General features: G+C 42.4%; 1 protein-coding gene across 2 annotated transcripts in view; it reads left to right on the top strand.

Moving 5' to 3' along the window:
- OSBPL3 (oxysterol binding protein like 3) overlaps nucleotides 1-16685 on the top strand; it is a 210007-nt gene extending 193322 nt beyond the window's left edge. Inside the window, exons 22-23 of one of the 2 annotated variants that reach the window (XM_069729873.1) lie at nucleotides 5957-6079; nucleotides 11782-16685. In XM_069729873.1, the coding sequence (XP_069585974.1) occupies nucleotides 5957-6079; nucleotides 11782-11878 (220 nt within the window). In that variant the 3' untranslated portion in view covers nucleotides 11879-16685. The remainder of the gene's footprint in view (nucleotides 1-5956; nucleotides 6080-11781) is intronic. The other variant, XM_069729874.1, reaches the window with a different exon arrangement.
- Nucleotides 16686-16909: the final 224 nt, after the last annotated feature.

Here is a 16909-nt window from a genome sequence, read left to right as displayed (position 1 = left end):
ATGTGGGGTATCGGCATACTCAGAACAAATGGCACAACAACTTTTGGGGTCCAATTTCTTCTCTTACCCTTGGGAAAATAAAACAAATTGGAGCTGAAGTAAATTTTTTTGTGAAAAAAAGTTACCATATATACTAGAGTATAAGCTGACCCGAGTATAAGCCAACCTGAGTATAAGCCGACCCCCCTAATTTTGCAACAAAAAACTGGGAAAACTAATTGACTCGAGTATAAGCCTAGGGTGGAAAATGCAGCAGCTACGGGTAAATGTTAAAAATAAAAATAGATACCAATAAAAGTAAATTTAATTGAGGCATCAGTAGGTTGTGTTTTTGAATATCCATATTGAATCAAGAGCCCCATATAATGCTCCATACAGTTCATTATGGCCCCATAAGATGCTCCATACAAAATAGGCCCCATATAATGCTCCATACAGTTCATTATGGCCCCATAAGATGCTCCATATACAAATATGCCACATATAATGCTCCATGCAGTTCTTTATGGCCCCACAAGATGCTCCATGCAAAATAGGCCCCATATAATGCTCCATACAGTTCATTATGGCCCCATAGATGCCCCATATAATGCTCCATGCAGTTCTTGCCATGCATTGGGCCACATGTAATGCTGCTGCTGCACATAAAAAAAAAAATGACATACTCACCTCTCGTTGCTGCTTCTCAGCGTCCCGTCTCTCTGCACTGACTGTTCAAGCAGAGGGTGGCGCGCACACTAATATGTCATCGCGCCATCTGACCTGAACAGTCACTGCAAGAGGACGGGAAGACGAGGCGGCGGTGGACCGCGGAAAGGTGAATGACATACTTACCTGCTCCTGGCGCTCCTGGCGCGGTCCCTGCATGTCCCACGGTATTCGGGAGCGGCAGCTTCTTCGTGTAGTGAGCGGTCACATGGTACCCCTCATTACAGTAATGAATATGCGGCTCCACCCCTATGGGAGTGGAGTCCATATTCATAACTTTAATGAGCGGTACCAGTGACCGCTGAACAGAGGAAAAAGCTGCAGGCGCCCGAAGACCGTGGGACATGCAGGGACCGCGTCAGGAGCGCCAGGAGCAGGTAAGTATTTGACAGGCGTCGCTCCCCCCCACCCGCCAACCTCCCTCCCCGCCTTCTATGACTCGAGTATAAGCCGAGAGGGGCACTTTCAGCCCATTTTTTGGGGGCTGAAAATCTCGGCTTATACTCGAGTATATACGGTAAATGTTAATTTTTTTTTTAAACATTCCAAAAATTCCTGTAAAATACCTGAAGGGTTAATAAACTTCTTGAATGTGGTTTTGAGTACCTTGAGATGTGTAGTTTTTGTAATGGTGTCACACTTGGGTATTTTCTATCATATAGACCCCTCAAAGTGACTTCAAATGTGATGTGGTCCCGAAAAAAAAATTGTGTTGTAAAAATGAGAAATTGCTGGTCAACTTTTAACCCTTATAACTCCCTAACAAAAAAAATGTGGGTTCCAAAATTGTGCTGATGTAAAGTAAACATGTGGGAAATGTTACTTTTTAAATATTTTGTGTGACATATCACTGTGAGTTAAGGGCATAAAAATTCAAAGTTGGAAAATTGCAAAATTTTCAAATTTTTTGCCAAATTTCTGTTTTTTTCACAAATAAACGCAGGTAATAGCAAATAAATTTTACCACGATCATGAAGTACAATATGTCACGAGAAAACAGTGTCAGAATCATCAGGATCCGTTGAAGTGTTCCAGAGTTATAACCTCATAAAGGGATAGTGGTCAGAATTGGCCCGGTCATTAACGTGCAAACCACCCTTTGGGGTAAAGGGGTTAAGCATCCTATTATTAGTATGCAATCCTCAATTTTTGTGCACATGTTGTGTTTTTTCCCACGGCGGAATCGCATTCCGCAAAAAACTGCAGCATGTTCATTCTTTGTGTGGAATCGCGGGGATTCCGCTCACATAGGAATGCATTGATCCGCTTACTTTCCGCATGTGGCTAAGTAAGCGGATCATGTGCGGTTGGTACCCAGGGTGGAGGAGAGGAGACTCTCCTCCAGGCCCTGGGAACCATATAATTGTTAAAAAAAATAAAAAAATATGAAAATAAAAAATCGTGATATTCTCACCTTCCGGCAGCGCTCCTCGCGATGCTTCCGTTCCCAATAATGCATTGCGAAAATGACCTGTGATGACGTAGCCGTCTCGCGAGACCGCTACGTCATCTGGGTTTTTTGCCACAATGCATTATTGGGACCGGAGCATTGCGAGGAGCGGGAAAGCTGCCGGAAGGAGAGAATATCATGATTTTTTATTTTTTTATTATTTTTAACTTTGTCTTTTTACTATTGATACTGCATAGACAGGCATCAATAGTAAAAAGTTGGTCACACTTGTCAAACACTATGTTTGACAAGTGTGACCAACCTGTCAATCAGTTTTCCAAGAGATGCTACAGATCGCTTGGAAAACGCTAGCATTCTGCAACCTAATTACGTTAGTGTTTATCAGGAATACGCATGCCAATTCCGCATGCGATATACACGCGGCAGGAGTTGCAGAATTGCCCCAGAAATTTCCGCGGCAATTCTGCAATGTGTGCATTTAGCCTTAATCTTTCCCTCGCCTCTGGCATTTTCCCATTTACTCCATTGCTAAAGAAACCCGCCCTCGACCCATCTTGCACAAATAACTACAGACCGGTCTACAATCTCCCCTTAATTTCTAAACTCTTGGAGCGCCTGGTCTACTCCCGCCTTACCCGTTACCTCTCCACTCATTCTCTCCTAGACCCTTCACAGTCCGGCTTCCGGCCCTACATTCGACAGAAACTGCACTCATCAAGGTGACCAATGACCTTCTGACAGCAAAATGTAACGGTGACCACTCTCTGCTCATTCTTCTCGACCTGCAGCTTTCGACACTGTTGACCACCCTCTCCTACTCTCTAGGCTCCAGTCACTAGGCATTAAGGACACTGCTCTCTCCTGGTTCTCTTCCTATCTTTCTGACCGCTCCTTCAGTGTTCTGTTCTCTGACTCCACTTCATCTCCTCTTCCTCTCACTGTCAGGGTACCTCAGGGCTCAGTCCGTGGCCCCCTTCTCTTCTCCCTCTACACGGCCCCAATTGGACAGACCATCAGCAGATTTGGCTTTCAGTACCATCTTTATGCTGATGACACACAATTATACACGTCATCCACTGACCTTACTCCCGCTGCACTACAGAACGCCAGTGACTGGCTGTCCGCAGTCTCCAACATCATGTCCGCTATCAATCTGAAACTCAACCCCTGCAAAACTGAAATTCTTGTGCTCCCGCCATTTATTAACCTCCCTAAATGTGACATTTCCCTCTCTGTGGGTGGCACCATAATAACACCCCGGGAGCAGGCGTGCTGTCTGGGTGTTAAGGTACTGTCACACTCCGCAACTTGAGAACGAGAACGACAACGATCCGTGACGTTGCAACGTCCTGGATAGCGATCTCGTTGTGTTTGACACGCAGCAGCGATCTGGATCCCGCTGTGCCATCGCTGGTCGGAGCTAGAAGTCCAGAACTTTATTTGGTCGTCAGGTCGGCGTGTATCGTCATGTTTTACATCAAAAGCAACTATGCCAGCAATGTTTTACATGGAGCTAACAACCAGCGAGAACGATAAGTGAGTCGCCGTTACGTCACTGTATCGCTCCTGCATCGTTCTGGAGTTGCTGCGTTTGACGTCTCTACAGCGACCTAAACAGCGATGCTCCAGCAATCGGCTCGTTGTCTATATCGCTGTAGCGTCGCTGAGGGTGACGGTACCTTTATGTTTGACTCCGATCTCTCCTTCACCTCCCATATACAATCTCTTGCCCGCTCGTGCCGCTTACACCTGAAGAACATCTCTAGAATCCGCCATTTTTTCACCATGGAAACAACAAAAACCCTCACTGTCACCTTGATCCACTCCCTCATGGACTACTGTAATACTCTATTAATTGGCCTCCCCCTTACTCGACTTTCCCCTCTCCAGTCTATCCTTAATGCAGCAGCCAAGGTTGTCCACCTAGCTAATCGTTACTCGGTCGCGACCGCTCTTCGCCAGTTGTTACACTGGCTGCCCATTCATTACAGGATACAATTCAAAGTACTTGTCCTCAGCCACAAAGCTCTCCACAGTGCGGAACCCCCTTACATCTCCTCCCTCTTTTCGGACTATTGGGCTAACCGACCGCTGTGCTCTGCAAATGACTTTTGACTAACCTCTGCACTAATCCGTACCTCCCACTCCCGACTCCAAGACTTCTCCCGTGCTGCGCCAATCCTCTGGAATGCTCTACCCCAAGATATTAGAACTATCCACAATTTGCATAGTTTCAGGCGCTCCCTCAAAACACATTTGTTCAGAGCAGCCTGCCACGCTCACTAATCAAAGTGAATTTATGTTTGTGTGTGTGTGTAGCCCATTCACTACCATCTATCCCCCACTCCCTGAAGATGGCTGGACCATCATTGCAAATACATCATTGTAAATACACACCTGTGCTTTGTATCTCCCCCTCCTCATTGTAGATTGTAAGCTCTCACGAGCAGGGTCGTCTTATTTTGCTTTAATTATTGTATTGTTAACATTGTTACTTATGACTGTTGTGTTTGAAACTGTTAAACTGTAAAGCGCTGCGGAATATGTTGGTGCTATAGAAATAAAGATTATTATTATTACATGGGGCATTATACATGATCTGCTATGTATGTTTGCTACTTTTATTTTTTAATTTTTCTGGTGCATGTAAAATAAAAAAATTAAACCAATATTACTATAGTTAAAAATCGTATATCATTTTTAGTCCACAGGTCCCATGCAAAGCTAAGCGTCTCTATAGCCGCAAAACTCAAACAATCCTTTTAGTTGGTCTGATCCTACAGTTATACTCCTATCTGTAACTGCCTAAAATATCAAATGTATATTTAGTAAGAAAATGGTAGGAAATATGGCTACATAACAGGTGAAGTTAATGTTATCTTACAATAATGGGGTACTTCTCCTTTAAATGTAATTACGACTGCAGAATCAGACTCTACATACCTAGGGCAGAAAAGCTTATGCTGATTAAAGTGTCCTAATGCTAGCACAGCTCCTACAGTGAAAAGATTAATGTCTTTGGCCCCTATTCATCAAGACTGGTAATTTTCTCCTCGGTCTTGATGAGGGATGTGGTGGAGTCAGACACTTGTGAATCATTGAGAGGCACAGCTTGACTGGAGTGGGATTTCTGGGGTAGGGAACCCCACAGCTCGTCGCCCCAGCTGCACCCCCATCCTGCTCCAGTTGTGGCCATTTTGTCAGAGCTAGGAGAATATGGTGAGAAAATCGCAAAAGCCGCAACATTTATGTGCAAATTTAAGTTGCGCAAATTTTTTTTGGCAAATCCAAGTTCCGCAAGTTTTTTTTTCCCCTTTTTTTTTTTTTTCAAAGCAATTTACAGAAGAATTCTGGAAAAATTGCTTTGATGGATCATAGCCTTTGCCTGTGGATTTTCACAAGAGGATACACCCACACATGTAAAACAGATTTTATAGAGGAATTTGTGGCATGGATATGAAAATTTGCGCAAGATGTAAATTTCCAAGGGAATCTATAAAACTAGTTTGGATCAATTCTCATCAGATTGCAGAGTTTTCATACATGCGCACCAGATTTTTTTTTTCTTACCTGATGCTATGCTGTGAGGAGGCAAGGGTAGTCTAGGGAGAAGTGTTATGCTATTTACGGAATTGTTTGCAAACCGCTTACGCACATCCTAAATATTCTGCACTGAAATCAGTCTGACCTGTCCTGGAGGACATCTGAAAAATGATGATTTTATGTTGAAAATAATTTTAAATTGAATTGCGTCATGTAATGGCACAACGAAGTGATGATCTCAAGGGAACATTTGTCTCCGTTGCTAATGATATATGTGTGGCTCTTTTCTGACAGATTGCTTGAAGAAGGGAACGTGGAGGGAGCAGAAGCACAAAAACAGAGGATAGAACAGCTGCAGAGGGAGAGGAGAAGAGTTTTGGATGAGAACAATCTGGAGCACCAGCCTCGGTTCTTCAGGTGAAGATCTGTTCATTGCTCATTTCTATTTCAATGTAAATCCACATTAGTAGTTTGTTGTGTATCTGGATGCCATTTTTAACCACTGACTGCTTTAGACTGCTCTGATCTATATGCTCTAAAATGTTTATATTCACGTTCAGCCACAATATTAAGACCACCCACAGGTGAAGTGAATAACATTGGATCATCCCCATAATAGTAGGGCTTGTGAGAGGTTTCTTACACACAGTGGTTCGTAAGGATCGGGAGTGGTTCAAAGGAAATCCAAGAATTTCGCCAAGCCACTGAGATGTGAGGAGCTACTTTAAAAAGCTTATATTGGGTTACAATTTAGAACCATCTATGGTCTATCGCATAATACAGCACCGTGTGTTCCACATTTCGGCCCATCGGACCTTGGGGAACACTTTGTCGACTCTTGAGCAATTTGTCCCACTTTTAATTTCCAGTCTTCCGTGTGAAGTGTTTAGTGGCTGGGGCCTGACCAACAGCATGGCTGCTCTGAATGAAAAATCCATCTGTCTCCTCATAATCCAATTGGACCCCAGCAGAGGAAATATATATATACTGTCTTCTGGGCCTTGTGTCATTTTGGTCAGGATACCTGCTCAGGACTGCTCGTAAGAGCTGAGGCCCTGCGAAGCTACCAGCCTGGAGATCTCTGCACAGATCCATGTAGGAAGACTCTACTATCTTATCATCCTTCTGTCTCTCTGACTCCATCTTACGCTGAATTGGTGTCACTCTTATGTTTTATATAACGGACAGCACAAAATTGCCATAACAGTACGCTTGGTTGCCTTTTTATAGTTGCACTACTGCATTAATTATGCCGGAGATCATATTTATTTTCTACTCTATCTAAAAAAAATTTTAGCAAGCAGCTGTGAGCTGTGGACAATTTACTTGTTGGTCCACAGTGCCCTCCATGTTGTGACTGTACTAGCCCACCCATACTGTGAGCATTTCTAAGCTTCATCGTGCTATCATGTTCGTCTCTTCACATTGACATGCTATACTGGGCAATACTTGGTCTAGAAGTCACGTCTCAAATAAAGCAAAATAGGATTGAGAGCAACCTAAATTATTGTGTGTGACACAGTTCTGCAAATTGGACAAAATCACAATTCCTGGATGATCCTGAATTAGCTGCTTCGGAGCCTGGTGCCTCGGCAGCCGTGTCTGAGTACAATCCTACTATAATGGATGTTCTTAAAGCCATATCTGACTGTTGCTCAACCTCAGTGAAAAAAAATCTATGCTACAGGAGCACTTTGTCCTGTTGTGTGGTCACGTTCAAAATTTGAGTGGGAATAGATAGTTGTGTATCTGATCTTAAGGGTGTGGTCACTCCTCCAAGGTGACTCTGCAACCCCAAAAAATAAAATTGAGAATGTGGAAAACCACCTTCGCAAGTGTAGCATCAGACTTGTGGGGTGGTCTGAAGGTACCAAGGGAATATACCCTTGTGAATTCCTAGAAACACACTTCACAAACACCAATGGAATAGATTTTCTCCTCTCTTCTGTCCCGACCAGACAGGAACGTACGACCTGCACCCCTTGGCGCTCCTCCATGCATGTTTACCATGAAGCTGCTGAATTATTGTCACGACATGAGTCAGGAGCCAAGTAGATGCCAAGGACCTCTCAAAGTTGAATAACAAGAAATCCAAATCTCTCCTGATTTGGAGGTTTAGAGAAGACAAAAAAATATTTATGGAGGCCAAGAGTATGCTCAGATCTAAGCAACTCAACTGCACCATGTTGTATAGTGATAAACTGAAGATTACTTAGGCCAATCGACCTCACTTTCTTTTTGAAAGGCCTTAAGATATAATCAGTTGGCTGGAGGGTCACTGAGGCGTAGATCACGCATGAAAATGTGATTTACGAGACTTTACACTTTCTTCTGCTGTGGAGGAAACCCAGAGACACTGGATTAGTAGAACAATATCAATTTTATTAACAAAAAATATACATATATATAATATTATACAAAGTAGTCGGTGAGATTTCTGTCTGGTCTCTGGAGTTCTGAATGCTTTTGTGAACATCTTTTCATGTAGTGCCATTGTCACGTGTGGTATTCAGTTCTCCTATTTAGTGTTCACAGGGAGGGTAGGATTCTCTTTAAATTGTCCTTCTTTGTTCCTTCTGTTCTGCTTACTCCCTTCTTCCTGCTACCATTATGTAGAGCTACGCTCATTTGTAAATTTGGTTATGGTCTGTAGACCTGTCCTGAGTTGGTGTAGACCGCTAGGGTGGGTGTAGGATTTTGTTCTTCATGCAACTTTGTCCTTTTTGTGTTATTTTATTTTTCCATCTTTCTTTTACTGTACACCAATGTTTACCTGCGTGCGGATGGCCTGATCTCTTAAAAAAAAAAAAGTGTAAAGTGGCCACTTTGTGTTCTTATTTTATTATTGCTGCTCCACTTAGTAATCCTTTTTTATTAAACCCGCCACAGGGTTGTATAACTATGCTTTTTTTTCATTTAATGCTAATTTTCACGGTCTTTGCCAAGGTGGCGGTGCTCACGGGATTCTCTGACACCTCAGACTGCTCTGCCCATAAAAATGTGCGCTAAATAAAAAAGTACATTTCCAGAAAATTACAACGGATGTAAAAAACTAACCAAAACAAAAATCATAATATTCGGGAAAAGCAAGAAAAAAAAGACCACTTTCCACCTGATGACAGTTCAGTTGGCTTCCTAGATATTAATAGGCTAGGAAGGGGCCATGGATATTGGCCCCTTCCCAGACTACAAAAGATCAGCTCTCAGCTGTCCCAGAAAAAGGCGTATCCATAGGATGAGACAAATCTGGAGCTTAGTCTCACTCTTCCCACTTGCCCTGGTGCGTTGGCAAGTGGGGTGATAGTTGTGGGGTGAGGGGAGGGTTGATGTCCTCTTTATATTGGTAGCTGACATCAAGCCCAGGGGTTAGTAATGGAGAAGCGTCAAGAAGACGCCACCATTACTAACACCCTATTCATATTGTAAATAAAAAACAACCTGAATGAAGTCCTTTATAATAAATAATGACAGACTCCTTTATTGAATTAAAAATAAAAAAACTCACCTTTACTCCCATTTCATGGAAGCCCATGTCCCCTGTAAAAAAATAAAATAAAGCAACATAATCCTCACCTGTCCCCCATGTGAAGATAATCCATTTGTCCATAGCCGACTCTAGCTCTGCTACATCTACTTGGCACACTGTACGTTGCCATGATGCAGAGACAGTGAGCTGTGCATGATTGTGCAACCCAGTGCCTCACGGTGACAGGAAAAAGGCAAGCTAAGTTCATCTTCAATTAACTTCTTTCACCTCACTGACTTCACCACAAGTGTGAGAAAGTTCATGGTGCCGTCAGAAAGGTAATCGGAGTTCAGAGCCAATGAACTGAGAAAAAAATTGCAGATAAGCAGGGACTTGTAGACTGACAATGCTCAGAGTACAATCCGATTGTACCGTTTTTCTTGCAGATGAGTATGAGCCCTTAATCTGAGAGTAGGATAATGTAGGGGAAGAGAACCTGATTCCAGGTATGTGCCACTTGCATAGCAGCTTGCTGTAGTTTGAATATAATCATTGTTTTATCACCAGGATATTATTATTAGACCACTAGGGTTCACGTGCCAGGGAGTCCAGCTAATCTGTGTAACCCCCCCCAACCACCACTGATTGACAATGTACGGTGTACACAGGAAGCTGCTATTCAGGTTTGTGGGTGGGTTAATACAGAGCTTTGTATTCTGACAACTGCTACATCTACAGCATAGAATACGGGGATTTTATCAAAACTGCAACAAGCAACCCAGTAAGTATTACATCACTAGAATCAGGGTCTCTGCCCCTACATCATGCTGCTCTCAGATTATATAGGGAAAAACATATTGAATATATCACAGGACCCCTGAGGCTACAGTATGCATCTACATACTGTTATTACTGTGTAAAAAAGCATATGTAGGGAAGGAGAATAAAATGGTAATTGGCTCACCTTTCAGTGAAGACAATTCAGTGTGAAAACCACATGCATTCACATAGGGACCCTGGTAGATCTTGTTTGGGCAGGGTGTGGTGTCCTACACCAGGCTGGTATCCAGGTCAGAAATGGAAGAAGGGTCCATGAGGACGGGGCTCCAGCACCAATGAAAAAATGGTAAAACATAACTTTTACTGTGCAATTAAAAACCTCATGAGAAAAAAAAAAAAACAAAAGTCAAAATAGATAAAAGATCCATAAACTTTATAGCGGGCATGCGATTAATTGTGACACTACATAGATTATTTATTGAGTTTATTGCGATTTGTATCATTTATCTTGTAAGTTTCACGTCTAGAAAGTTAAAAATAAGGATTCCATTCATCTGGAGCCTGTTATCCTTTCCAATGTAGACAAACCTTTCAATAGGGTTCATTTTGGAGGTCTTTCCAACTTGACATTGAAGGGGTTAACAGACCGCGCCGTGTTGGAAGTTGGAGACATGCACTAATCGGAAGTCTTTTGGATGTTACTGCTTAATTCCTCCCACCCAAAAAAGTCCAATCACTGATCAGATTCAGTTCTCCATTATTGATTACAGATATATATATATATACTAGATGGCAGCCCGATTCTAAAGAATCGGGAGTCTAGAATCCATATATACTTGAAATTCGGCAGGAGCTTGAAGAGCAACGTCACTGGGCCCGCCTCCACGCAGTAGAAACTTGCTGTGAGGTAAAAATTCAAAAATCACACCAAAATGGCGGGCGGAGTGTGTCACAGTACGGCACGTTTCTGATTGGTCGCTCGCAGCAGGCGGCAACCAATCAGACACTGTTGACGTCACTTATCTCTGGACATTAGCTCCGGACATTAGCTCCGGACATTAGCTCCGGACATTAGCTCCGGACATTAGCTCCGGACATTAGCTCCGGACATTATCTCCGCACATTAGCTCCGGACATTAGCTCCGGACATTAGCTCCGGACATTAGCTCCGGACATTATCTCCGCACATTAGCTCCGGACATTAGCTCCGGACATTAGCTCCGGACATTAGCTCCGGACATTAGCTCCGGACATTAGCTCCGGACATTATCTCCGCACATTAGCTCCGCACATTAGCTCCGGACATTAGCTCCGGACATTAGCTCCGGACAGGAAGTTGGCACAAATTGCAGGAAGTAGTATTCTAGGCAATTATATATAAGATATATATTTCTCCGTTTTCTTTGTATGTTGTGATTTATTGTTCTTCTTTAATTATACGCGGACCTGGAATAGAAATGTCTCCAATGATGGGATCAGATTTGTCCCACACTTGTTTTATTGCACAGACTTTGACCGTGGAGGTTAGAAACGCGTTGCCTTATACTTGTCCATGATCTCATCCTCATAAATAATGGTCGACATTCAGACTCTGCAACGTGGATACTTAATTCTAACATTGAAGATTGTTAGAGCGGCACGTGCTGGCGACTTTTCTTGGCTTGGATATCCTGCTAAGACCCTTTCTGAAGGACTCAGATATGTTCTGTCGGCATCTAAGACAATTTATGATGTTTCATCCTCAAATGCTGTTGATTAGGACATTGTATTGTGTGCGGCACACTCGAAGACGCTTTCTCTCTCCTGTTTTTGTAAAGAATAGGAATGATTTCTGATTGTATAGTGTCACTGACAAGTGTGTCTCTATCCACAGAAAATGCACTGATGACACGTGGATGACGAACAACATGTACTGGCAGCTACGAAAAGAGCCAGGATTCGCTAAACTAGACTGCCCCATAATGTGGTGATGTCTGCCCTCCTGCTGCCCAGAATCATGCACAATGCAGTATACTTATTACATGAAGATGCTGGAAGCTCCACTTGTATCCGATCTTTCATCAAGTGTCTGTCTCTGACCACGTAGGACGATCCGCAGCTAATCAAGGCCTTCACTTGGTTGTGATATGAAATCTGCCTTCCCTGCAAAATGATTGATCTATCCTGTCTTCATGAACGCAGGACATATAAACAGGAATCATGAATTTATTCATCAAATGGCACATCTGTGATCTTACGGTATGCAGCACCGCTGCCGACTTATGGCTACACGGGCAACGCATATACAACACTCCTGTTTCCTAAATTAAAACTTTGAAAATCATTAAGGTGGCTTGTTTTTGGTCTTAAATGGGTTTTCTAAGACTTTAAGATAAGTGATAAATATCATATGTTGGGCACCCCTACAACGATCTGCTGATTGAAGGCACCACAGGTTTGTATGTCCGGTAGTGACTGTCACTGTTACTGCAGTGAATGGGAAGGGACTTGCAGTACCACTTTCAGCCACTACATGGAGCTGTACCTCCGCACCTTCGATCTGCTGATCAGCGGTTGTGCCGGTTCTGTTCCTCAATGATCTGATATTTTCTGTTTTAAGAATAGGATATCAGTATTAAAGTCCTGGAAAATCCCTTTAATGTCCAACCAAATAGCTTATTTTAGTCTCCAGCTCTTTCACAGACCGCTAAAAGGCATGGCGGTTACTTCCCCGGCATGTAACATCTGTGTTTTGCTTCAGCAAATGTAATGTATCTGTCTAGTAGAATAAAGTAGGGTAAATGTGAGTGTCTGCAGAGGAGCCAACAGCTTCCTTAGCACTTAGAGCCATAGGAAACGATGTTTATTGAGAACTTCATGAACACGTAATGCCGCTCACTTTTAAAAGCACTTTACATGAATCTGATGTAAGAATCCAGGCCAGGCGATACGGTGCAATACAATGAAGAGCCAAAGCGGATTTTCCAAGAAAATTCACTGGAGATTTCAGGGCTGGACGCTCCAAGACTTGTGTATTGGAGTAATGATCAGAATTCAGGGCTCATCACTAGAATTAAAGAATAGTGATGAGCGAATATACTCGTTACTCGAGATTTCCTGAGCACGCTCGGGTGACCTCCGAGTATTTTTTAGTGCTCGGAGATTTAGTTTTCATCACCGCAGCTGAATGATTTACAGCTACTAACCAGCTTGATTACATGTGGGGATTCCCTAGCAACCAGGCAACCCCCACATGTACTCAGCCTGGCTAGTAGCTGTAAATCATTCAGCTGCGGCGATGAAAACGAAATCTCCGAGCAGTTACAAATACTCGGAGATCACCCGAGCATGCTCGTGAAAACCCATGCAACGAGTATATTCGCTCATCACTAATAGTGATGAGTAAACGTGCTCCTGTAAGGTGTTATCTGAGCATGCTCGTGTGCTAACCGAGTGTCTTCCGTGTGCTCGAATGATATGTTTGTCCCTGCGCCTGCGTGTCTCATGGCTGTTCCACAGCCGCAACAAAGGCGGGGATTTTCTAACAAACAGTCAATTCCTGCTAGTGTGGCTGTCGAACAGCTGCGGGACCTTTAACATAATTTTTGGACCATGCCAAAGACACTCTGTTACCACCTGAGCATGCTCGGATAACACCTTGTCTGAGCACGTTCGCTCATCACTTATAAAGAATGGTCGCCGCTGCTTATATTTTGCTGGGTTGGCTCATGGAGAAACTGTCACAGCGTGAAGGCAATCAATATGGAGACAGTCCGGCACTCCATCAGTATCTGACTGTAATTGTATTCACATCAATGCATTCAAAGAGTTAAAACCAGACTTTTCATGGTGACAATGGCTCAGCGCGTTTCGAGGAACACGGCACTCTTAGTCATGACTTGTTCATGAGTTGTTGTTGACTGAGTGCTGTGTCACTCGAAACGCGTTGATGCCATCGTCACCATGAAAAGTCTGGTTTGAACCCTCTGTATGCACCGATGTGAATAAAAAATACATTCAGTGTTCGATAGCTGGGTTTTCTTCATATTGACCGATCACTTTAATACAACGATCTTCATTTACAGAAATAAACTTTCCTTCCCCCACAGTAAACTCAATCCATATCATTTTGTCAAAGCAGAAACCTCAAAATGTCAGCCTTCCCTCTCCGTTCAGTAAGTCGATCTGTCAGTTGATTGACCTGGCAGAATAGGATTTCTTTCTGTCGAAGCCATAGGACGTCTCGGTGCAGGATTAACCCATGATCTTCCATCTCTGAATGGTGCGTGCAGAGAAGTGGATAGTAGGCGAGTGCGCGCTTGTCAGGACGCTCGCTCCCATTGCTCTGCCCGTGTGAACCTGCCGACGTTGTGCTCGTTCATCGAATCCTCTGCTCATCTATGCCAACAAAAAAGATTATCGGCAGCACATCACTTCAAGTAGATAAGGGACGTGCTGCCGACCACATACTACAGAAGGACAGAAAAAAAAATAATAAATTGTATCTGTTCCATCCAATCTGATCTGCTCCAGCCCCATTAGCACGGAGTTTGTAAAAACCGCACACAGGATAATGGATGGGTAACCTCTGTATTACGGAAAGGCAGCATTAGCCTTACTATACATCACATGTACTTGTCTGTCACTGCTCGCACTGACTTATACTGATTAGATTGCTCTGTCTTCATTTTATTTCTAATTAATAACCATGGATTTAGTATGTGGGGGTCGAGAAAGTGATGAACGTAATGTTTGAGGCGGTTTAAGCGAATATCGGAGGCTTATGTAATTGAAAGTATGCTGTACAAATGAAAAAAGGTTCATACAAGGTTTATCATTTTTTCCCTGTATTTTCTTAATATACTGCATTAAAAAAAAACTATAAGTGACTTTATCATTGAACAGTTAGGGTCGGGGTTGTGAGCTATCCCACAAAACAGAATAAAAAAACCCGTACAATGCTAATGAGCTGATCCTAGCCTATTTACGACGTCTTCCAATGTTTTGTGCTGGTTAATTTCTTATTATCAGAGTTTTATTTTGTTATATGAATCTCCATATTTATTGCATAGATATAATAATAAATTATCGAAAAATTGTCTGCCTGCATCAGCCACTAGAGGGAGCTAAAGGCATACAATTTATACATTGAATTCAGTGCGCAGTCACGGGTATCATAATGGCTACAGGTGAAAAAAGGTGGACGATCACTTTAAAGGAGACCCGTCACCAAGTCAAAGGGGAAGTTTCTGCTCTTCTTTTATTCATGCTGTACTCCTAAGTATTCCTTTTTTTCTCCTCTTAAAATCCATCATATGGTTCTAAAAATAAGGGTCGATTTATTGTGTGTTAAATACGTAAATGTTGTCTTTACAAAGGATGAGCCTTAAGACGCACACCCTTGGCAAAAACCATACATAGCATAGTGGTTGCACTAAATAAAAAGGCCCATATTTCTGGGACAGTATGATGGATTAAAAAAAAAAAAAAAAAGGGCTACACGGGGGAACAAAAACCAGCCACTTTTGACATGACAGATCCTCTTAAAAGGGTTTTTTCACTCTCTTTTTTTATATTTAAAGATGGACCTCTCCCTGCCTGTTTTCCCCGGTGGTCTTGCGTCCTTTTCCAGTGAAGGACATCCTACGGCGGCTGCCACCGATCGGCTGCAGGCTTCACGTTTCATCGGAAAAAGTAGAAACAATCTCTCTCCAAGCCCGGACAGAATGTGAAGGTTGCAGCTCATCGGTGGCGGCGGATTGTCTGCAGCAGCCGTATGATCCCTTCTAGAAGAGGAAGCAAGGGCACCAGCGGGGAACACATTCAGGGGATTGGAAAGGGTTCATCCTTAGCTTATAAGAAAGTGTAGTGGGCCGAATATGAAAATGTTTCACTACATTTAATCCTGATCTTCCCAAACCAGTAGATTCTTCTGTCTTTCACACTATGGGGGTGTGTGACTTAAAAAAAAAAAATATTACAAAACTACAATTGTACAATAACTATAAATCGATGGTAACTTTTTTGGTATCTGTTATGAAACGTTATTTCTTGTTACCATTTTCAGAATATTGGGAACGTATCTAGTCATACACAAGCCCTAATCTCCGTAGCTTCATGTTACATGACTCCACCCTTATTAAAGATGTGCTTAGAAGCAGCGCCTGTTTATTAATAATAATAATAATAATAATCTTTTTATATAGCGCCAACATATTCCGCAGGGCTTAACAGTTTAAGGGAGATGATGGGCAATGGCTGAAAACGTCTAGTTGGATTTCACCTATTTTTTTTTTTGTTTTTTTTATTCTTGGCCTGTTGAATTTGTTATTAGTCACTTAAGTTTTCTGTGTTTGCTTCCGTCGCGCTCGGTTAACACTGCTCCTTATTAACCCAATGTCCACTTTTGCCTTCAATGATGTAAATAATGTAACATTTGTGCTGCTTTAGCCATGTATTCTGTCCTCTGCAATTTTATAATACCCGGTCTAAATTGTCACAGCCTTTTTTTTTTGTCATGTTTTTATGAGTTGACTCCTATGGGTGTTTCTTATCCAGAACTGAATGTATGAAATTATATATTTTTAATAACTGTGACAACAAAAGCTATTAATATGTCTTCCAAAAAAATAGCCTTAGATGTAAAAAAAATAAAAATAAATACACATATATATAAAGTATGTATATACCTAATATTTAATCAGATAAGCTGCTATGACAACTTTTAACTGTAGAGAATTATTTGTGAGTACAGCATGACTATTCTGTATGATGATGTAAATAAAACTATTTCACATACAGGCGGTTTTCTGTTTTTTTTTGTTTATTCAGATTCGTCCAGCCTTACTTATATAATACGGCAGCGTCACGATTTTGCCTACATGGTAGAAGACGTGGAGGAATTAATCTGCCAACTGGTGCAGTGTCCTCTGCGGTTAAAGCTGCATGCTGCCCTCTAGTGGTGCGCTTCCAAATCTACATGCTGCATGTGTTTGAATCAAATGTTGCATGTTACAGAACAG

This window comes from Ranitomeya imitator, chromosome 6 (assembly GCF_032444005.1).
Source record: "Ranitomeya imitator isolate aRanImi1 chromosome 6, aRanImi1.pri, whole genome shotgun sequence".
Lineage (NCBI taxonomy): Eukaryota > Metazoa > Chordata > Amphibia > Anura > Dendrobatidae > Ranitomeya > Ranitomeya imitator.
Note: the sequence above shows the minus strand (reverse complement) of the source record. Positions and strands in the feature narration are given on the sequence as shown.